This window comes from Scyliorhinus torazame, chromosome 9 (assembly GCF_047496885.1).
Source record: "Scyliorhinus torazame isolate Kashiwa2021f chromosome 9, sScyTor2.1, whole genome shotgun sequence".
Classification (NCBI taxonomy): Eukaryota; Metazoa; Chordata; class Chondrichthyes; order Carcharhiniformes; family Scyliorhinidae; genus Scyliorhinus; species Scyliorhinus torazame.
In genome coordinates, this window is record NC_092715.1 from 130,679,059 (window position 1) to 130,703,787 (window position 24,729).

General features: G+C 43.6%; 1 protein-coding gene across 2 annotated transcripts in view; it reads left to right on the forward strand.

Annotated features, from left to right (window-relative positions):
• The window catches only part of prr16 (proline rich 16), a 364,415-nt gene that overhangs the window by 755 nt on the left and 338,931 nt on the right, over positions 1–24,729 (forward strand). The window contains exon 2 of one of the 2 annotated variants that reach the window (XM_072516521.1): positions 118–841. In XM_072516521.1, coding sequence (XP_072372622.1) covers positions 710–841 — 132 coding nt within the window. In that variant the 5' untranslated portion in view covers positions 118–709. The remainder of the gene's footprint in view (positions 1–117; positions 842–24,729) is intronic. The other variant, XM_072516522.1, reaches the window with a different exon arrangement.

The window sequence follows — 24,729 nt, forward strand, 5'->3', positions numbered from 1 at the left end:
CTCCTGCCACCTACTTTCTCTCCAGCAGGGTGGGGTTGCTTTGAGAGGGAGGGAGGGGAGGGGAGGGCTGAATCGCTATCCGGGAGAGTTTCAATCTCTTTCTCTTCAATGTTTCAGGAGGCAAGCTGATGGCACCGTGTTGTTGAGCAGAGTGCAAGTGGAAGGGGCACCGAGCCTGCCCCTGTGCCCACTCTGGGCACAGACCGAGCAGAGACATTGGTCACAAGCCTCCTCTCCGCCGGATGGGAAGTGAACCGAGCAATGCAGCAGCTCTCCCGGGTGTGAAGTGGCTCGGTATCTGCAGCAAGCCGAGGGGGAAGCAGAGGGCACACGATGGGTTTGCAGAGCAATGGAGCCAGCCGCCTGATTCGCAGTCAGAGTTTCCAGGGCAAGACTGCTGCCGCCGTTTAGACCCCAGCGGACAAGGGCGCCAACAGTCAGCATGTGCGGGATGGTTTTAATCAAAAGCAGGCTGGGGTAATATTTACTTCCACAGTTTTTCTTTGGTCTTTTTAATTTGCCATGCACACTGACGCAGGCGTACTGGCGAGATTTCCGCAGTCCACGGGAGCCCGCAGTTGCACTGAGTTGATGGCAAACGGCGCGGAGGCTGAGTCAGAGGCGGCAAGGAAGCAGCAAGATGATGGGGAAGAGAGGCTGTGTTTGCACACCCTGATCCTCAGTGTGCCCTGGTGACCCAGCTCACACCATGGCAGCCAACTCGAGAGAATCGGAGGGCGCAGCCTGCAAGGCAAAGGTAAAAGAACAGATCAAGACTATTGTAGACGATTTGGAGTTAGTCCTGGGCGATTTAAAGGACGTGGCGAAAGAACTTAAAGAGGTAAGGAATGTTTAGGGGGGGGGGGGGGGGGACGAAACAAAAGCTGCAAAGGGAACGGTGATACATTTGGGAGTGTGTGTATGCGTGTGTGTGTGTGGTGGTGGGGGGGGGGGGGGGGTGTTGAGTGTGAGCAACTGGGTGAGGAAGCAACAACTGTTGGAATATGGGCCACCGCGGTGAATGTTGCCCAACTGCACCAGACTGCAGGCAGCTGGACATTTCCAAACTTGTCTCGACCCAATCCCTCCCATTGGGAGAAAGCTGGCATGATGTAACTCTCCCCCCTCAGCGCTGGCAAAACCAAACACTTTACACCAACTTGTATCCCGAATGAGACCCCGGGACCCACAGCCCAAAGAGTGATGGGATATTCACTTTTGCAAACAGATAGGTGTCTGCTGACCCCCCCCCCCCCCCCCACCGAATGCCTCTCATTCATCCCAGTAATTCATTTGCAGAATTCCACAATTGATTGCATTGTCGGATTAGCTGAATCAGGATAATAATGTTTTGTTAACAATCGGCTTGCACGAAGTCTGCGCCATCCCTGTCTGTAACAGTTAAACATATGAATTTAGTTCACGTAAACGCACATAACAATCTGATTTATAAAGCTTTCCTTCAGTAGGCAGTATTCCTGCATAAATTAATCTCGCTCCCAAATCTTTTCCTCATTCTTCACCGCGCCACGCACTGGAATAGCTGTACAGTCCAGTCCCGCCATGGTCTGAGCGGGCGCTGGAGTCACCCATTAAAGGTCACGATTAGTTACAGAACACTTTCACTGCAGGCTGCCACAGTCACACCCGTGTTCTCCTGTCGCGGCGCATTTCATTTCAGCTGAAAAATGTCAAATGAGCTGAACTGTTGGCATTCCTTTCTGTTTGCGACGATCTTAATACTTATTAATTGACAGCCTTTGATTCTCTTGAGCCCCCCTCCTCCTGTTAACAGCACAAGGGAGAAATGCCGAAGATAAAGTCGGGGAAGCAGCGATCGGCCAAAGAGCGCCGATTGTCCACCTCGAACATTTGTCAAATTGCTCTTTCTTGACCCAATCATCCGAATCCTTTCATGGCCCTTTGGACCATTTTTGAGTTGATACGATTGGTTCAGTATTGCCTTGTCACCGGGAATAACACATGGCATGAATATTAGATTAAGGAATGGCCGGTAGCGAATTAATATGCATGCAGTCTCGAGTTGGTTTAGGGATTACGAGTGATTGAAGAACATGAGAACCTCCAAGTCCCCCCTGAATCCGGGCACATCTGTAGTTCATTGTAGGCCAGCTATGCTTTAGCATGATGTATATCTGCTACATTAATGCACCCTTTCTTCCCCGGTTATTTAACATGGGCTGAACCATGTCAAAGGATATTTACTGCGGGACAGAGATGAGTGGAACTCAAATCAACAGGCCAGTGACAATTGCAATAGGGATGTTAAAAGAAGAAAGATTATAATGAAACAATATGTAGGAGATAGCATGTAGCTGACCAAATGGTAATTTATGAATATACAGGAGAATTACAGCATCTTGAATGCTTTGTGCACACAAATCAATTGACACCACATGCTTGAAGTGGTTGTTAAGGTGGCTGGTATTGGGTGAATTATATGTCTCCTGTACTGAAGTAAATGGGGTTCCTCATAATAAAACTGGGTCAGCTTTGTGAATATAATTAAAGCAATAATGTAATATATTTGAAAATATGTAATTTAGTAAAAATGGTGGAAACCTTTGCTCTGCCCTGTAATTCGGTTTTTATTGACTGTGTGTGAGCTACGATATTCTTTTGTATCGTTCAGTGAATTAATTCCAGATGCCATTGCAAGGGAATTGACTTGATTTATGACGAGAGTCCATAGTTCATTATTGTGTGCAGTTTCTCCAAGCAAACTAAAATCACAAGCAGAACTCAGTGGGAAAACATTGTGAATCACCAAATAACTTATTGTTAATGCTTTGGGGATAAGTTGTTTTCAATCAGTTGATGTGTATTTTTATTGCTTGAAACCCTTTGAGTTTTGAATGATTAGTACAGTGCGAAACTCATTCTTGTGCATACACACATAGAGGAAGTAGCTTGGGACAATTTGTTACCTTAAGGACAGTATGTACATGCAAATTCTTTTTGTTGTAATGTTACATAGCCAGTTGACTGTTTTTAATCATTCTGATTGACTTTGATTTATTTAATGAACCAACCAAAAGTAGAAATGAGCTGTGAATCTCTTTTCACCATTCAGTTTTTGAGGCTCGAATAGTAAAAAGACTGGAACACATTATTACGTAACATTACTCAATGCAACAAAATCTTTCTCTTTCTTATTTCTCCTTTATTTTCCAAAATAAAAAATATATATTCTTGTTTTGCAACTTTATATTTCTGTGCCATGATTCTCAAGATTTGAAGTTATCAGTGGAGACGAAACATAAAGGTGTAATTTGTAGATTTTATCAGAATTTATTTGGAGCCCGTTATCAACTTGTCTACATTTCTGCTCTATTTTTCAATTATGTTGAATGTATTTAAGTTCAGTATTCGTGATGTACATCTGAATCAATCTAAAAATAAATGTTAGAATGTTCCAGGTAGCAATATATTTTAGTTAGTCACATTGTAGCTAATTGATTATAATAGATAATAAAGTGTTTCCTCAAATTAAATTCACCTTTCAAATACTTTAAGGTGGAACATCGGCATTTTAGTTCCAATATTTGTACAATTGTGTAGCAATTTTGGTTGTTTTAATTCTAGGGTTAAACCGTCTATGATTTTCAATTAATCAAACTCTTTATTGTGCTTCAGGACATGGTAACTTATTTCTGTAACTAGACTGACAAAGATGATTCCATTTAAAATATTTTCTGCTTAAAACATAACTTCAGTTATTCTTTGTTGGCAGGTGTATTTAATTGCATAGTTTCAATAAGTTAATTAAGGATCTTGAATCGTCAAGTCATTTGTCATCCTTTATTGAGAAAGACTTTGCAAAGGGAATAGGGAAAAACATAAAATAAGTCATCAATTTGTAATTCTACAGTCATGTTCATATGCAAATTCATTTACTGTGGGATCAAGTTCCATATAATTTCAACATCATCTCCATTGTTGGAGTAGAACACTTAATTGGAACATCAGTGCTTAAGTTGAAAATTTAATAGATTCCCAATTAAAGATATAGTTTGAAAATCATTAACTCAGTTTCCACCGATAACATGCAGATAATATCATAATAGGACATACTGTTGGACATTATGGAACTGAAGAGTGATCAGATATCATTTTCACAACTAGAGGATATTGTTTTGGTTTTCTTGATTTGATTTGTTGTGATGCAATAGGCTACAAGTTTTTGTGATCGCATTCCAATCTTCGGTTGCCAAGTACCCCAGATTCACCTTTGAAATCTCCAAAATAAACATACTCTGGACTTTCCTTTCAAAACCTGTATCTCAAAGTGTTGTCCAAACATATTTTGCTTTACAAGAGATTTTGCAATTGTCACTACTGAAATTCCATTTGTGTAGATTGGAAATACAGTCACCATTCTGATTAACGGTTTATCTTGCCACTCTGGTAGCTGAGTGATTACGGGCAATTTGATGTTTACGAGAAATCATGTGAAATTTCTCATGTTATTCTGTTTGGTTTATTTCACCTATCTGGTCATGGGGTGATGAGGAATATTTGTGTGCTGCTGAAAAAGGGATTCAAAGAGAGTTACAAAGAGAGAGGAAATCGATAATTTTCCAATGTGTGTGCATTGTGTCAAGTTGTGGGCTGCTAACTTATCAACTCCTAAACCATTTAAAAACGATCTGTGCCACAAGAAAATGATTGCTTATCTGAAGTGTGCAAACATTACACTGGGCAGTCCAGTGCATATTGATGAAACAAGATATTGATGTCAGCAAGCTGACACAACTTTAAAGGTCTGTGGTTCTTGTCAATGTAATGTGTAATATTTTCCACATCTTCACCCAGCAGATAACATTGATATTGCTGATGACTTGGGTGTTCATAAAACATTTAAGATGAAGAGCTATCTATGTTAATATGTCACAAAAGCAATGTGTTCAAAATTCAGAACTTTAAAGATGTTTTTTGCCTCATAAAGCAATTAAAGTAATACTGTGACTTGATTCTATTAGACTGCAAATATTCAATAAAACCATAGGAGGACATTTACTGCAGGCAACAGAGGTCTCACATTTTGACTGGAAAGCTGGCAAGAGCCACTTTCTGGGAAGATACATCACATTTAAATGCAATCAGGCATTTAACTAGGCATCAGATGACCTTCCTTGGGATCAAGAAGCCCGGGTGCAGAAATCCCACCCCCAGAACTGCCGCCCAATGGAAGGCGTGCATGATGGCTGCTGTTGGTAATGCACTCACCTGAAGGTGAGGTTCACCAAGGGACCCAGGCGACAGGTGAGTGATGGCAGGAAGCGGTCACAGAGTGGACGTCACGAGGGAAGGTTGGGGAGGGGTCGGCAGCAAAGACAGGGAATGGCTCTCAGGGGACTCACGCCACCCGTCCCTGATGCTGGATGCCTCCATCAGTTAGTGAGTGCCTTTGAAGGAGGAACCGCACTGGAAGCCTGCATTAACAGAGATTGCTTTCAGGCTTCCCATTTGCTGCGGGTTAATACCAGCAGTGGGTGGGATGAGGTCCTAAGTCGGCATTCATTGGTCACTTAATTGGTGACAGGAGTGGAAGGCCATTCCTAAGTGTCCCGCTACAGACTTATTATGGGCAGCGGCAAGAATGCAGTGGGCAGTACCTGCCATCATCCTGCCGATTAAATGCTCCCAACTCCAAATTTACCATGGTGGAGGGCATTAAATTTTACCCACAGGTAGTAAAGTTTTTGACTGATTTATTTTACAGAATTGGAAAGGTATCTGGTGCAATCAAAAAACTGATCAAAATTTGGGAAAAGTACAATGTTAAGTTTTGCAGATAATTGTTTTGTACTCGAAAATGTTTGTGTTTTATAGCAACTCTCATCATTTCATTTGGGAGTGGGGAGATGAAAAGTTGGGACATATCTGATCACTAATTTCATTGAAAGAATATCCCATGGGAAGATGAAAACATGTGTTTATCATTTGTTCTTGGCAATGCTGCATTTACTACCCACCTCTAGTTTCCCTGAGAAGGTGCAGATGTGTCTTCCCATTGAAAAATTGCAGTCCATCTGTTACTGGCTCTCCCACCATAGTGTTAGGTAGTGACTTACAACTACAACGAAAAAACAAAAATATACATCCAAGTCAGAATGACATGTGACTTGAGGGTAACATGGAATTTTTGTTTGGTTTGTCAATGAGTACAGATCCATCTCTCATAAAAGGTTGGTAGGCCAAATGAAAAATGGGATAGGGGGTAATGCATTGGCATAGATTGAGAATTGGTTGATGGACAGGAAGCAATAAATGGATTTTTTCCCGAGTGGCAGGCAGTGACTAGTGGGGTACTGCAGGGATTAGTGCTTGAGCCCCAAAACTGATGACACAAAAACTGGGTGAAATTGTGAGTTGTAAGGAGGATGCAAGGAGGCTTTAAGGTGATTTAGACAAGTTGAGTGAGTGGGCAAACACATGGTGGGTGCAGTCCAATGTGGCTGATTTCACTTTGGTGTGAAAATCAAAGAAAAAAAAATTATTTAAATGGTGATATATTGGGAAGTGTGGATGCACAAAGGGATCTGGGTGTCCTTGTAAACCAGTCAATGAAAATGGAAAGGCAGGTGCAGCAAGCAATTTGGAAGACAAATGCCATGTTGTTCTTCATTGCAAGAGGATTTGAGTTCAGAAGTAGAGATGTCTTTCTGCAGTTATACAGGGTCTTGGTGCGACCACACCTGGAATATTGCATACAGTTTTACCTAAGAAATGATATGATTGCCATAGAGGGAGTGCAGCAGAAGTCCACTAGGCTGATGCTGAGATTGGCGGGACAGTCCTATGAGTAGAAATTAGTTCGACTGGGTGTGTATTTATTAAAGTTTAGAAGGATGAAAGGAGATCTTATTGAAGCATTAGGGTGCCATCTAACAAAAAAAGTCAAAGTCTGTTCTGGTAGAGCGGGGAACAACCTTGCTATCTAACAGCACTCTGTTGGTATTTCGGGCCCTGGCGTGAGGTTGCACTCAATGCCACTTCCTGCACAAAGGAGCTCTGACAAGTGGAGAAAATGGTGCCTGATCTCTCGAAACCACGATGCAATCCGCAGACCCCCCAACACCCCAACTCACCTGTTGGTTGATTCTGAAGTCCCCCCACACCCCATCACATACCAGCAGGGCATCTCCGGGCCCAATCACTGGTGTGGGCAAAATGCCAGCTTTGCACCCTGGCAACCTGGCAGTGCCAACTAGGTGGCACTGCCAGGGTGCCAAGCCAACAATGCCAAAGTGCCTGGTGGGCACCAGCAGTGCCAGTGCGCCAGCCTGGCCAGAGGCTGATCACCCAGGGATCTCCAATAGCCTAGGGGATAACTCCCACAAGTGCCGGTACTCCTGGTCCCTGTATGTGGGGACCAGCACTAATAGACGCTCGGTGGGGTCTCTTCGGTGAGGCTGATAGATGCCAGGTGGCCATTCAATCCGGTGTCGGCACGGTTAAATGAGTTCCTAAATTCACTTAACAGTGCGTGATGGTGCTCCACCCATTGAGGGTGGCACCCAGATTGCGACATCTCAGAAGATCGGGTTATATTTTGCGAGGTGTAATGTCCATTGGGAATCCCAGGGGAGGCCTCTCCCAGGATTTACTGGTCGCGTCCCACCCTAATTCCGGTGGGACATGGCCGGTAGACCGCGCTCATAATATTCTAACAGGGCTGGACAGGTTAGATGCAGGGAAGTTGTTTCCCCTGGTTGGGGAATGTAGAACATGGAGACACAGTGTCAAGAAACGGGGTAGACCATTTAAGTGGACCATTTAGGACTGGGATGAGGAAAAATAGCTTGAAGGATAGTGAACCTGTGGAATTCTCTACCACAGAAGGCTGTGGGCGCCAAGTCGCTCAAAGTATTCAAGAAAGAGATAGGTAATCTTTGAGATTTTAATAGCATCGAAGGGTCTAGGGAAGCTGGAATATGGCATTGAGATAGAGCATCAGCCACAATTGTATTGAATTGTGGAGCAGGCTCCAAGGGACAAATGGCCTACTGCTGCTCTTATTTTCTATAACAACCTTCCACCCTAATACTAGAGTTGGAAATTGAATACAATGAATCATCAGCTCACCTTTATCTTTATCTCAAAGTTGTAATGGTAATGGCCCATCAACTAAACTTTTGGTTAAAAATGGATGGAACTGAGAGAATCTGTTTTGTTTTTTAAATTGCTGATGAAAGATTTGGGCCGGGAATCTCCGTTAGCTGACGCCATTAGCTGACAGATGGTGCCATCAAATCCCTGGGGTGGCGGTGGTGGGGATGGTCGGGCAGGGGGAGGAGGATGGCGAACACGGGCCACTCACAGGGTCCGCACCATTTTCCCGCCCCCCCCAACGTCTTCCCATTCCACTTCCCCATCCCGGCTAGCCCACACTAGCCCACCTCTCACGCCCATCAGACAGAGCACTGAGACAGGTTGTAACAATGGTAATAGGTGTTTATTGTGAACAAATATATACAGGTTTGTGCCCTAGCCCCTACATCTAAACTGTGTCCTGCACCCGTGCCAACTTATCTGGTGTCTACTTTTCTGGCCTTACAGGCCCTAACGCTATGCCTACGTGATTTCCCAGACATTACAGGAGGAGTGGAGGTGGCCTGCTGTGATTTTCGCCCTGGGTCCCCATTGGCAGGTGTCTTCAGGGGCGGCCGCGCCTGGATGGGCCCGACTGCTGCTCGTGTGTCCCAGGTGGTGTGGTGCAACCCTGTTCTGCCCCCTGCTCATCAGATGCACCATGGACAGGAGGGGGGAGTCTGAGGTCATGCAGTGTTCTGGCACCTCTCCTGTGGAAATCACCAGCATGGGCCCCATCACCTCATCCTTCTTCAGGGTGCCCAATAGCCACCGGGCTACTTCATAGGATGGTTGTGCAAGGGGAGCTGTGCCCTGCGGCCTTCCCGCCACCTGACACTGTCAGTCCTGGAGGCACGCTCTGGTCTTGACCAGGGTCTGCATACTGGCGGCCATGGAGCACAGGGATTGGACCATCTCCATCTGGGACTGCGCCACATCATCCATTGACTGTTCCACCACCATCTCCATCTGGAACTGCGCCACATCAGCCAGTGACTGCGCCATCTCTCTTTGGGACTGACCCACCTTCCTCTGTGTCTGCGCCATGTCAGCCAATGCCTGGGCAATGACGCTGACGTTCCCAGCTATGGCCTGCTGTGACTGGGCCACGCTCAGGTGTGCCGCTGCAATTTCCTGGTGGCTCTGGGACATGGTCACCTGTGAGGCAGCAACCTGTCCTAGCCCTTAGCCAACGTTTGCACAGAATGCCCCAGGCCTTGGGCATGATGAGCCATAGCTGAAATCGTTTCCCCCAATGCCTCCACCGTTAACGCCACCTGTGCGGTGCTGGCCTGGGTGGCATGCATGGTCGTAACCACCTTTTAAACGCGGTTCGACTCCTCCAACTGCACCTGCAGGTACTAGATGCTCATTGACAACCCCTCATGTAGTCCCTGGCTCAGCGACTGCATCTCCACTATAGATGGGACCATCTGTTCCAGAAGCCTGAGACCCATCTGGATGGCAGCTAATCCCTGGGATCTGCTATCTAACAGCACTCTGTTGCTATTTCGGGCCTCGGTGCAAGGTTGCACGCAATGTCATTTCCTGCACTCAGGATCTCCGACAAATGGAGAAAATGGTGCCTGTTCTCTCGAATCCCAATGCAATCCTCGGACCCCCCAAACCCCAACTCACCTGTTGGTTGGTTCTGCGAAGTCCCCTCACACCCCATCAGATACCAGCAGGGCACCTTGGGGCCCGATCCCTGGAGTGGGCAAAATGCCAGCTTTGCACCCTGGCTGTGGCATCGGTCCGCTCCCTCGGTTGTTTCTACCTTCACCTTCTGTACTGGGTCAACTGTGTGGTGCGCACCAGATAGTGTCCCAGGGCCTCTTTACTAACATGTCCAACCGAGGTGAGTGTCCCTGGGATGATGCTGGATGTTGGAGATAGCTGTGATGGAAAATCAATGTCATCCTCTGACCCGAGCTCTGGGGTGTCCTGAGACTCGGGTGAAGGGCTGGTTTCCCAGATGCTCTTGTCGTCGTTGCTCAGCTCACAGGGGGCCTCCGGCTGTGGCACTGACTGGGGGACAGGGGTGCCTGATGGACCAACCCGATCTCCAGCAAGTCTTGGAAGACAAGACACATGATTAGATCGTGGGGGTGGGCATGTGGGGGTGAGGATGTTGTGGGGGTGAGAACAGCGTGGGGGTGAGGGTGGTATGGGGGTGAGGGTGGCGTGGGGATGGTGTTGGGGGGTATGTTGACACACATGTAATGGGGAATTGCAACTAAGCGGGGTCTCACTTCCTCGCCCGTGGTCGAACTCCACCTCGGCGATCTCCCTTTCCCCGGACCACCGGTCACTTCCAGGGCCCTCTGCTGTGCCATGGTGAGGGGCGCAGGTCCGGCGGTCCCCCTCCTGTCTTCTGCCGCTCCCGACGGTTGTGTGCGGCCTTCCCCTGGGGAGGGGACACAGAAAACAACAGTGGTAAACAATCTGATGCATGCAGCCCCAGGGGGCAGGTAGTTGGCCGCCTCAGTGGCCAGGGCACCTGGCCATGGTGGCTGATATGGTTGTATGGGTGGTGGCATGTGGGGCAGGGTAGAGGTTCGGCCATCCTCGGGGGGAGGGTACGGGTGTATGGGGGCCGAAATTAGTGGGTTAGTGCCAGGGGCACAGTGCTGCCTACTCACCCTGGCCACCCTGAGGAGCTCATGCAGTTTTCTCCAGCACTGCTGGCCGGTCCGGGCGACATTGCCCATGGCGCTGACAACCTCTGCCACCTATGCCCAGGCACAATGAACGCCAATGGCTGGCAGCCTCCTCCCCTCCCCTACACGTCGTCCAAGAGGGTCTTGAGCTCTGGGTCCGCGAACCTTGGGGCTGCTCGCCTTACTGCCATCTTGTTGGCTGGGATGGTGTGTGTGGGGGGAGAATTGTTTATATGCGGCTGCTGCTTCCTGAGTGTCAATCACGGACCTGGAGACTCTCGCACTGTTTTTCATTAGACTCGATTGTGATCCACGCAACACTGGTGCTAGCCCCTTAATAGTAGTGGAATTGGTGCAGGTGTGGCCCCAATTCTTCTGTCGTGGAAGTCCACGGATTCTCCGTTGGCATCAACACTTAAACGGAGAATCGTACTCCTGTTTGCATGAATGGAATATGTAACTACTCTAAGTATTTTGTTAGCCTCAAGAAACTTGTGCACTCCATCTCACATTGTGGATATGTGCCTCTGATGGTGCCTTCCATTCTAGTAAAAATACCACCTCGCATTAGGTAATGAGAATGTCCACTGACACAGCAAAATGAGAAAGTCAATGAGAGCAATCACTGACAATCTTGTTCAGAGACTTGTTCAATGTGAGGATATTCAGATTGCTCTGAGCAAAACGGGAAGAGATGAATGACATTCTTGTGATGCTAAAGAACCAGAACAAAAAAATCTATGCAGTAGTCTCCCTAGACAATCTTCTGTTTTCATGTAAGCCCTGAAATTATTGTTAGTCCTGGATGTATGGTATCGAGGATCATTGCCCTGGATCTGAACCAGTTTTGCAGGCCCGGTGACTTGGTAAAATATCGGTGCATGTACATTTTTTTTTACCAGATTATTTGAAAAGAATGTTGGAAATGTTCAATACATTTTTTAAGCTTTTAAAGAAACACAAGTGTCATTTTTTTTAGGAAGAGTGTTGACAAATTTGCCATTAACTGGTGATATAGTTCTTTGCGCCACATTTTGGGGCCATATATATTGCATGTAACTTTAATTACTTACTCAAAACTTAATTTCTGTCTTTGTTATTATGTAAAGGAAGAACTCAGCTCAATATAGTCATCTGACTAAATATGATTATTGTTGCAACTTAGTGAAACATTGCCTATATAGAGCTGCAGTCTACCCTCAATTGTATCCCTCTGGCAGCACCAGCTTTGTTGTTTCCCAGCATATTCTGTTTACATTAGTTCCTTTTTCAACCTGGCAACATTGTGGTTGTTAACCATATGTTGACAACACAGTGCATAAATATACAAAAAGCAAAATAATATAAAGGAATTGACTAATTGTAGTTTTTTTTTAAGCTTTGGAACAAATTATATCACTGACTGCCTCTCTGCTGGATTTGTTTGTGCAATATTATCGCTTCAATAAATAGGCTAAACTGGAGGTTACATACTAAATTAATAAAGGTTTTAGTTGTGATTCCACCATTCCCTAAAAATATTTACTTCCATCCTTGATCCGCAAAAGAGGTTAACTTTATAATGTACAAATTTCACAAAATATTTGCAGCTTTCTTTTTAATTTGTTCATAACTAAACAATGAAAATGATGTAAATCATGTCAAATTCATTCTCTCGTCCAACCTCTTCCAAAGGGCAGGAGATACAAAAGCCTGAGAACATGCACTACAAGACTCCTAAATAACCCTCTTGTGGACCGGACTGATCTCTCCACACATCTTCTCTACTTAGAAGTACTGCACTCCGTATGCTTCACCCAATGTCTGTGTCTATGTATTTACATTGTGTAACTATCGTAGGTTCTATGTTTTTTCATGTATGAAACAATATGTCTGGACTGTACGCATTTTGCTGTACCTCGGTACACATGACACTAAACCTAAATCCAAATCAAACATGTGCAATACTCACTCACATTTGAGGGGTACATTTGTGCCTTCTATCCTGTCCTTACCCATTCATGTTCCATTCATTCAAATTAAGGCCAGAGAATTCTGAGAAGCGGAATGTGCAAATTGCCAATCAAACCCACAGTAAGGAAGACACCACACCAAGAATAATCCACAACTCCTTTGGTCCTAAAAAGAATTTGGGAAAATTGTTCTTTTTTTGTAAGATTCTAACACTTTAAGATATGCCACAGGTCTAATTATTACTGCCACCATCTCATCTTACAATTCCTTGCAACATGTGCTGAGAGAAGTAGTTATAAATGATGATGGTTTGAAACGTGATATCAAGTAAAGCAAATTTACCGGCAATGTTAGTGTAGACATGATCCACATGTGATCCACTTTATGAAGTCCCTTTAGCGATTTAGGAATTGCATATGTGAAGACTGAACCAACTTGCCTGATTTATTGGTGAATTCTGATATCTAATGCTCATTTATAAACTGTAATGGCTGTTTTGAATGCCAGCTCCGTGGATGCAAGTAAATGTTTTAAAGCTTTGCTATTTATTTGCTAATTTATTTGTTTAATGAAAAATCAATTGTGATGTTCTGGTAGTTGCAGTTTTAGACTCTTGTTTACATTTCATTCTTGATGTTTGTTTATTATCAGGTTTTATCTGAGGGAATAATTTGTCATTTTTGACTGGTTCATTAAAGAAGATGGTGGTAAACTGCCTGAGTGGTCTCTCTCTTCGCTTAATCACAGTGTTCAACTGACTCTCCTAGCCGGTCCGCCAAGCATTTGTTAATACGTTTGAAGGATTTCCCTCTAGGAAAGCAGGAGAATAACATGGACACGTTTAGGTTTTTTGATTGCAGAAAATAGTGAGAACATTAGGGAAGAAATCGTGAAAACAAAGCATGCTTTCTTTTCAAGAGAACAGCAGCATATTAACAGTGAAACTGATTTGTTAAATGCTTGTGATTATGTAATTGTTCATCAGTTAGTGAAAGCAATATTCTATAAAAGCCATTGCTGCTGTTGCTGATTATGTAGCAATGTGTAATATCCTTTGCCTTTGATTTTTGCTAGGTAACTTTGTATTATAAACAGAAAATAATGGAAATACTCAGCAGCTTAGTATCTATGGAGGACGTTAACACTTCTGGTTGATAACCTTTCATCAGAATTGGAAAAGAATTTAAACCATTTAACAACGTTTAAGCATATACAGAGGCAGAAAATGGAGTGAGGAGCAAATAAAGAAAAGGAACGATCTGTGATTGGGTGGAAGGCAATAGAATAACTAACAGAAGTGTGATAGTGCACGGCAAAAGGAAATGATAATGAGAGAAGTAAAGCAGCAAAAAATGTGTCGAGAGGATGGGTCAACAGAATGATTATCGACAGCTGCTGAAGAAATGAAGCAGGTATTAGTTAGGATTTGAAATTCAGAGTCCAGAAGGTTGTAGAGTGCTGAATCAAAAGATGAGATGATGCTGTTCAAGCTTCATTAAAATAGTGTAGGAAGCGGGGATAGACGTCATATGTGAGTAGGACAGTGGAATTAAATGACAGATGACTGTCATGGTCAATGTTCTCTAAAGAGGCCATCTAATCTGTGTCTGTCGCCAAAATAGACGAGAGAATGCATTTTTCATAGTGTAGGCAATGTTATAAATTGAAACAAGAGCAAATAAATTGCAGTTTCACCAAAAATGATTGTTTGTGGCCTAGAATTCATGGAAGTGAGCAAGTAAAAGGGCAGGTGTTACCCTGCACTTGACTGGGAAAATGCCAAGTTAGGATTCCTTTGCAGGTAACATCAGCATGGTTTGTGATGCAAAATTTGGGACTTGAGTCTCGGATTTTAAAAAGCTTATTCTTTGGGTGTAGGGAATTCTGACTTTTGGACGTAATGAGTGTGAGAAACAAGGGAACCAGTTAAGAATGTGTTACATTAAGTAAGAAGGCTGCAGAAAATGTCTCTTGACCTAGCTCGATCTTATCTAGACGTAAACATATATCTGTAGCAAGTTTGAAAGCTGTACCTAAAAACAAAGTGATGGAATTGGGAGGTAAATAGAAAGTAGTCTTATGTAAAGGAGGTAAGAAGGCTAAGATAATTAGAAGCTGAGCAACACATTTAAAAATACAAGAGGGGCTAGCTGGAACCAGAATTTTGAAAAGTGGGGATTTTGAATTCGCAAAGTTTCAATTACAAAGAGACGTAGAAATAAAGAAGTTTCAGATGCAGGGAAGAGAAAGGGGACAGTGTTTCAACCAGAACTTGATGTGGCGATGCCAGTGTTGGACTGGGGTGAGCACGTATACACAGGATCTGCTTAGACGAGGAGGAGCGTAACAGACATGTACAGACGTTGAAAGATGCCCTCATACGAACGGGATATGGCGCTTGACTCATCGATCGACAGTGTCAACACGCAACGTAGACAGAGGGTCTGCTCAGACGAGGAAGAGCGTAATAGACATCTAAAGAAGCTGAAAGATGCCCTCATACGAACGGGATATGGCGCTCGACTCATCGATCGACAGTTCCAATGCGCCACAGCAAAGAACACTGGTATAGAAGATTATGTAGTCCAAATAGATGCAATGGAAATAGAGGAACCAGGAGAATGGAATCGAGCCCTTACGGGAATCGGGATGGGAGAACTTGTCATCAAGGTAGCCATGGAAGTCCTGAGACTTACAGTGGATATTGGCCAATAACCGATCTCCAGAAATGAAGATAGAGAAGTTGAGGAAGTAAAGAGTTGAAGATGTAGCAGGTGAAAGAGAGTGAATGGTGGAAATAGGAAGGAAATTTGATGACATTTTCCCATTTGGAGGAGGAGTTGGAATGTCATCCATAAACTAGAAAAATAAGGTGGCTGAGTGATCTGAATGTCTCCTACAAGTTACAAAAAGGAAGACATTTCTGGGACCCATCACAGTAACAGTTGTTGTTTGGAGGAAGTAGGTGGAGTTAAAGGAGAATTTTTTCACTATAGGAATAAGTTGAGCTAGGCAGAGGAGTGTTGGTAGGGCCTCCATTGAAGGAAGAAGCTGAGGGTCCTCAGACTGTTCTGGTGATGGATGGACAGATTAAAGTTCAAGGTTAGGCCCTGGAAATTGGCAACTGTCAAGGACATCATATGAGCCATGAAAGAGATTGGACAAGAGCAAAAATAAATCTTGCACGAGCAGCTGAAGTTATGGTTGTGGATTTTGGGATGGAGGCAGATGTTACTTGTGGATGTTTCAATAGGGACTGTGAAATTGGAAGCTATAGAGAGAAGATCTCCACAGGAGATGTGGGAAATGACAGCATGATGTTTGATGGGATTGTGGTCCAGGGGAGGTAAGAGGAGGTGTCAGAGAGTTGGCATTCGGCTTCCTCCATGTAGAGGTTTGTTTTAAAGTCAACAACAGAAACACCCTTGACAGCAGTGCTAATAATAGGTTGCACCTGAGACAACAGAGTTCTGGAAGTTTAAAGGAAAATGGGTTAGAGTGAGTGACAGGAGTAGAAACATTGAAACAGCTGATGGCATTAAATCTGCTGAAAGGGCTTGTTGTTATTTGAAAAAAAACTCTTAACTCTTTGAAGTTTTATCCTAGTTCCCCTTGAACTAAGACCCCACCAATGAACTGCAAACATTCATTCTCCAGACTGTCATTGACCTCACCTCCTCTGGAAATATACCCTCCATGGCCTCCAACCATACAGACCCAAAAACCATGCCGCCTGTTTCTACCTCCTTACCGTGGTCCACAAACATGCGGAAAATCTATTACTTCAGTCTGTCATTGCCCTATGGAACTGATTTCTTCCTATCAACAACTTTTTTTTCTCCCCTTGCCATTCTCTTCTCACACACACCTGTGAATCGCCTGATGGCCTCCATCACTTTCTAAACAGTTTTCAGTTTCCTGTTCCTAACTGTCTACTTTTCACGGTGGAAGTTCAATCCCACCATCCCTCCCTCCACTAAGATGGCTAAAGGGCCTTTGGCATCTTTCTTGAACTGAGGCATAATCAGTCACCATTCAGTAGTAACTCTTCCATCTAGTTGAACCAGTTCTCAGAATGAGCATCTTCCGTTTTGAAGCTCACTTCTTCCAAGTGCATGTATTGCTATGAAAACCTATATGGGCCCTGGCTGGGTCTATCTCTCCATAGGACATAAATAATTGCTTCCGTCAACTTTTTCCAGCATATTGTCAATTGTATCAATGCCATTTCTACTTTTGCCTTGAACTGAAAAATTTAATCAAATTCACTTCCAGTTGCCATCTCCCCTCTCCTTCACATGCTTGTTCTTCAACTCTTCCCTTCATTGACTTGTCTGTCTCCACTTCGGGGAATATGCTATTTGGCAATATCCACTGTAAGATCACAGCCACCTTGATTGCATTTCCTTCCACGCCATTTCCTGTAAAAAGTCTAATCCATTCTTTCAGTCTCTGTTGCCTCAGTTCTGATGAAGTGACCGTTCAGAACAGTGCTTTTGATTGTCTTTCCCTTTGTTCAATGGCGACTTCTCCTCCATTGTGGCTGACAGAGCCCTCGACCGTGCCTGCCCTATTTCCCACACTTACAGGTCTGTCGCTCCTTCCCCTCCCTCCCATAAGCATGATAGATTTTCTTCACTCTCCACCCCACTAGCCTTCTCAACAAATCATTCTCCCCCTGCCCCCTATTTCCACCATCTCTCATGTTGTGCCACCAATACATACACTTTTCCCTCCTTTCATTTTCCCTTTCCGTTCTAGCATTTCTAAGGGATCATTCCCTCAGCGATGTCCTTCCACTTGTCAATGACCTGTAATAACTCGCTCCATCCATGACATATTCCCCATGCTTATACCGGAGATGCAACATCTGCCTCATTACCTTGTCCATTCGCAATATCTCAGGCTCCAAACACTCCATTCAGGGACTCAGTAATTGACCTGTGCTACTTTTATCATTGTTCACAATAATAATAATCTTTTATAATAATTTTTTTATTATCGCAAGTAGGTTTACATCAACACTGCAGTGAAGTTACTGTGAAATCCCCAAGTTGCCACACTCCGGCGCCTGTTCGGGTACACAGAGGGAGAATTCATAATGTCCAAATTATCTAACAGCACGTCTTTTGTGGCTTGTGGGTGGAAATCCGAGAACCCGGAAGAAGCCCACGCACACACGGATAGTACATGCAGACTCCGCACAGACAGCGACCCAAGCCGGGACTCAAACCTGGGACCCTGCCACTGTGAAGCAATAGTGCTAACCACTGTCCTACCGTGCCGCCCATAATGTGCTCATTTCTGCAATGAGGAACCCAAATTCAGATTGGGTGATTGCTTTGTGGATAATTTCAATTGAGTCTACAAACTAATAGTCTCCTGTAATAATTTTAATTGCCTGCTTGGCTCCAATGCTGGATGGCGCCGGAGCGTGGTGACTCTCTGTGAGCTCTCTCACACAGATCCTCTTACTACATCTCTTAAAACTATACAAACCTTTTAAATTGTAATTCTAACACTAACATTATCTCTAACCTTTAACCCAATACCTGTGCCAATGTATTTGCATTGTGTATTTATGTATGTCCTTTGTCTTTCATGTATGGAACGATCTGTCTGGACTGTATGGCGAACAATACTTTTCATCGTACCTCGGTACATGTGACAATTAATCAATTCACTCAATCAATTGCAAACTTATTCTGATCTCTCTGTCCTCGGCTTCCTACGTTGTCACAATGAAACTCAACGGCACCTCCTCACCTTTTCAATTCGGTACTTATCAATCTTCCGGTCTGAGTTCAACAATTTCAAAACTCTTTGGGAAGCGGCAATTGATGATTCTACTTTCACATTTACATCTGCCCTAGAGCCATCATTGCTTCTCTACTTATCCCATTATTATCCCTTTTTGCTGGGGACTATCATCTCTTTCATCAATTGCTATCCACACTATCACAGATTTTTCCTTTTGTTCTGTCCCCGATCCATAAAAATCGATCCATGCTACTGAGCTTGCTTAAAATCTGCCACTTTTCTACATTTTTTCAGTTCTGAAGAAAGGTCAGTGACCTGAAACGTGAACGTTGCTTGGTTCTTTCTTTCAGAGCTTTTCAGCAGTTTCTACTTTTATTTCAGATTTCCAGCATCCACAGTATTTTGCTTCTGTATTTTCTAATATCGGGATCTCTGAGAGAGAACCTTTCCTTCACTGAGGGTCATATATGTTTATAACAGTCTCCTCTGTTAATGGCCTTCACATTAGGAATTGGGTCTTGATTCCTAGTGCATGGAAAGATTGAGTTCGAAGATCTAATGAGAAGTGTGAAAATGCTTCACCTCACAGGAAATTTGATAAAGAGGAACTTTATCTGATTAAATGCACAATTTTAAAGTTATTTTTTGACATTGCTGTAAACATAGAAAACCTTTTTGAAATTCTGCTGTAGGTTTGAATGACACTTTTATTATTGAGCAGACATGTTATTACTGTGTTCCTTCATCGTGTTGTGTGGAAGTTAATTCAATGTGACCTCCAGATTTTGTGTTGCAAAAAATGCTTGCAGGAATGTCAGGTTGCAATGTTTTTGTGATAGTTATTTCATACCTCTTCGCTCACTAACAAGCCCAGGTCCGTCTAAGGCTATTGTTCCCAGAGCTAGGATTTTCCAACATCTTTCTGACACTCCTGGATAGAGTGGAAGAATAAACTTGTCATCTGATCGACAGTCTTTTCCGGCTGATTTGTAGTCCCTCTCAATTCCTGACTACATAAGAGGAAAGAAGTTATTATGGGGTCCTGTCCTGAACATCCAGCATATGATGTTTAGAAAGAGTGTCAAATTTAGCTTTGATGTCCTTTGGGCAACCAAATATTCTGTTAAATTTACAGTCTAGGGTGTTACAAAGTGGCACTCAGGTACTAGAGGGATGCTGGCACCTGTACAGCCATATCCCGGCGTAACTATGAAAGAAGGCAATAATTTATTTTTAAAGAGGCAAGACGTTTGCTATTCGTGACAGTGCAAAATGATTAAATGTCTGATTTTTGTTGTAATCTGAAGCTTTGTTTTGTGAATCATGTGTTACAATCCCCATAGAGATGGATAATATTTTAAAAGAAATTCAAAATTCCAGTTCATAGCTGAAAAGGATGACACAGCAAGATTTCACAGATTTATAACTTTTACTGTAGCAAATGACGAAAGCACTATTGAATAAACGCTATCTTCGCAGGCAACATATGCTTTACACTATAGAAAGCAATTTTCACTGTTCTACTTCACACCCATTGTATGGGCCCACATAATTACAGAGCTTATAGCAAGCAGTCCACAGATTTTCCCAACTTCCAATGGGTTGCCATATGCACCTTTCACTGAATGGTTACTTTCAGTGACTGCCCCCAGGCACTTGCTTTACTTTTTGGAGAGCCTCCTTAAACCACTACCAGCAATACAGCCCGTCCCAATGATTCTTCCCCTCTGCTCCAACCACAAAGAATTCCCGGAACCCTTAAGTGATTGCGGGATATGTCGCTTTGATTAGAGACTGTTTCCCTCCTGCACCTGACTGTGGCTGTAATTCACAAATCTAAGCAGCCTCTTCTCTCTTTTGAGGAAATAAAACTGCTATCCATCTGTGATATTCATTGATGTGTAGGGAAACCTGTAACCTGATCTCAAAAATGCCTTTCTCTGTGCTCTTTGCTATGGCAATGTCAAATAAATTAACATTGCATCCAAGGAGAAATATTGATTATTTATTCTTATTTATTCATTATTGAAGTTATGAATAACAGTGTATTCATAGAGTTATTGATTCATCTTATTTTCTTGCTGCACTACCCTGTCAGCTTACATAGTATATGCCCTTCAATAGTATTGAATTATTTTCACTACACCCAACAATGTTTGCACTAATTGGCCTAGGATAAAGGGGCACCAGGAGTTGCTCAAAAAAAAAATGTAGTTATTGGAATTATAATTTTTCGCAATTATGAAAGCATTTACACAACCCGCTGTCCTATGTTTGGTGCCAGGTCTCCCCGAACAACATCTTAACATTGCATAATGAGGACTAATGATGGCTCTACCTTTCTGGCTACATAAGAGAGATAATTAAAGTAGTGGAATCATCTTTTTGGAGCTAGACAGTAGGAAAGAGATAGAGAATCAATTAGCACATTTATGTCTCTATCTCTTCTAGATTCATTAGAAAAGTATGAAATGGTGCAGTTGTATTTGAAATGTATGGCTTAGGGCAGAGTGTTTGGACTTTGCCTGAGGCATAACCTGTGGCCAAAATAAAGAGTGTACATAAGAATACAGGCCCATTCTAGTTGATTCCTCTCAGTGTGCTTGTCAGCAATAGTGTACAATAGTGCCTTTATAAGACCATAAGACATAGCAACAAACGTGGGCCATTTGGCCCATCAAGTCTGCTCCATCATTCAATGAGATCATGACTGATCTGATATGATAATCCTCAACTCCACTTTCCCGCCTTAAAAATGTAACCCTTAATTTTCTTACTGATTAAAAATCTGTATATCTCAACCTTGAACATACTTAACGACCCAGCCTCTTTATAGCTATCTGCAGTAAAGAATTCCATTGCCCACTGAGAGAAGAAATTTCTCCTCATCTCTGTGTTAAATGAGCAACCTCCTAGAACATAGAACATTACAGCGCAGTACAGGCCCTTTGGCCCTCGATGTTGCGCCGACCTGTAAAACCAATCTAAAGCCCATCTACACTATTCCCTTATCATCCATATGTTTATCCAATGACCATTTAAATGCCCTTAATGTTGGCAAGTTCACTACTGTTGCAGGCAGGGCATTCCACGCCCTTACTACTCTCTGAGTAAAGAACCTACCTCTGACATCTGTCCCATATCTATCTCCCCTCAATTTAAAGCTATGTCCCCTCGTGCTAGACATCACCATCCGAGGAAAAAGGCTCTCACTGTTCACCCTATCTAATCCACTGATCAACTTGTATGCCTCAATTAAGTCACCTCTTAACCTTCTTCTCTCTCACGAAAACAGCCTCAAGTCCCTCAGCCTTTCCTCATAAGATCTTCCCTCCATACCAGGCAACATCCTGGTAAATCTCCTCTGCACCCTTTCCAATGCTTCCACATCCTTCCAATAATGCGGCGGCCAGAACTGCACGCAATACTCCAAATGCGGCCGCACCAGAGTTTTGTACAGTTGCAACATGATCTCATGGCTCCGAAACTCAATCCCTCTACCAATAAAAGCTAATACACCATACACCTTCTTAACAACCCTATCAACCTGGGTAGCAACTTTCAGGGATCTATGTACATGGATACCGAGATCGCTCTGCTCATCCACACTACCAAGAATCTTACCATTAGCCCAGTACTCTGTATTCCTGTTACTCCTTCCAAAATGAATCACCTCACACTTTTCTGCATTAAACTCCATTTGCCACCTCTCAGCCCAGCTCTGCAGCTTATCTATGTCCCTCTGTAACCTGCAACATCCTTCCGCACGGTCCACAACTCCACCAACTTTAGTGTCATCTGCAAATTTACTCACCCATCCTTCTACACCCTCCTCCAGGTCATTTATAAAAATGACAAAGAGCAGTGGCCCCAAAACAGATCTTTGTGGTACATCACTAGTAACTGAACTCCAGGCTGAACATTTCCCATCAACCACTACCCTCTGTCTTCTTACAGCTAGTCAATTACTGATCCAAACTGCTAAATCACCCTGAATCCCATGCATCCGTATTTTCTGCAATAGCCTACCATGGGAAACTTTATCAAACACTTTATTGAAATCCACATGCACCACATCAACTGCTTTACCCTCGTCCACCTGTTTGGTCATCTTCTCAAAGAACTCAATAATGTTTGTGAGGCACGACTTACCCTTCACAAAACCGGGTTGACTATCCCTAATCAAATTATTCCTTTCCAGATGATTATAAATCCTATCTCTTATAAATCTTTCCAAGACTTTGCCCACAACAGAAGTAAGGCTCACTGGTCTATAGTTACCGGGGTTGTCTCTACTCCCCTCCTTGAACAAGGGGAAAACATTTGCTATCCTCCAGTCTTCTGGCACTATTCCTGTAGACAATGATGACATAAAGATCAAAGCCAAAGGCTCAGCAATCTCCTCCCTAGCTTCCCAGAGAATCCGAGGATAAATCCCATCCGGCCCAGGGGACTTATCTATTTTCGCACTTTCCAAAATTGCTAACACCTCCTTCTTATGAACCTCAAGCCCTTCTAGTCTAATAGCCTGTATCTCAGTGTTCTCCTCGACAACATTGTCCTGTTCCTGTGTAAATACTGACGAAAACTATTCATTTAGCACCTCTCCTATCTCCTCGGACTCCACGCACAACTTCCCACTATTGTCCTTGACTGGCCCTACTCTTACCTTAGTCCTTCTTTTATTCCTGACATACCTATAGAAAGCTTTTGGGTTATCCTTGATCCTACCTGCCAAAGACTTCTCATGTCCCCTCCTGGCTCTACTTAGCTCTCTCTTTAGGTCCTTCCTAGCTAACTTGTAACTCTTGAGCGCCCTAACTGAACCTTCATGTCTCATCTTTACATAAGCCTCCTTCTTCCTCTTTACAAGTGTTTCAACTGCTTTAGTAAACCACGGTTCCCTTGCTCGACCACTTCCTCCCTGCCTGACAGGTACATACTTATCAAGGACACGCAGTAGCTGTTCCTTGAACAAGCGCCACATCCCCTGCAGTTTTCCTCTCCATCCGATGCATCCGAAGTCTTGCCTCATCGCATCATAATTGCCTTTCCCCCAGGTATAACTCTTGCCCTGCGGTTTATACCTATCCCTTTCCATCACTAAAGTAAACGTAATCGAATTGTGGTCACTATCACCAAAGTGCTCACCTACCTCCAAATCTAACACCTGTCCTGGTTCATTACCCAGTACCAAATCCAATATGGCCTTGCCTCTCGTTGGCCTATCTACATACTGTGTCAGGAAACCCTCCTGCACACATTGGACAAAAACAGACCCATCTAAAGTACTCGAACTATAGTGTTTCCAGTCAATCTTTGGAAAGTAAAGTCCCCCATAACAACTACCCTGTTGCTTTCGCTCCTATCCAGAATCATCTTTACAATACTTTCCTCTACATCTCTGGAACTTTTCGGAGGCCTATAGAAAACCCCTAACAGGGTTACCTCTCCTTTCCTGTTTCTAACCTCAGCCCATACTACCCTAGTCTCAAAATCAACTATTCAACCCTCCAGCCTGAGAAAAAATTCTATCATATTACGGTTGCTCAACCCCAAGGCACCTCACGCAACTAGATTGCCAATGATTCTGTTCTCATTACACAGTGCCCAGTCCAGGATGGCCTGATCTCTAGTTGGCTCCTCAAAATATTGATCCAGAAAACCATCCCGCATACACTCCAGGTATTCCTTGTCGAAAGTACTGTGGCTAATTTGATTTTCCCAATATATATGTCGATTAAAATCATCCATAATTACAGTTGTTCCTTTATCACATGCAACTCTAATTTCCTGTTTAATGCCATTCCCAACAATATCACTGCAGTTTGGGGGTCTATATATGACACCCAACTCCGAAATCCCTATCACTCAGCCTGTATCTCAGTGTTCTCCTCGACAACATTGTCTTTTTCCTGTGTTAACACTGACGAAAAATATTCATTTAGCACCTCTCCTATCTCCTCGGACTCCACGCACAACTTCCCACTATTGCCCTTGACTGGCCTTACTCTTACCCTCGTCATTCTTTTATTCCTGACATACCTATAGAAAGCTTTTGGGTTATCCTTGATCCTATCTGCCAAAGACTTCTCATGTCCCCTCCTGGCTCTTCTTAGCTCTCTCTTTAGGTCCTTCCTAGCTAACTTGTAATTCTCGAGCACCCTAACTGAACCTTCACGTCTCATCTTTACATAAGCCTCCTTCTTCCTCTTGACAAGTGATTCAACTACTTTAG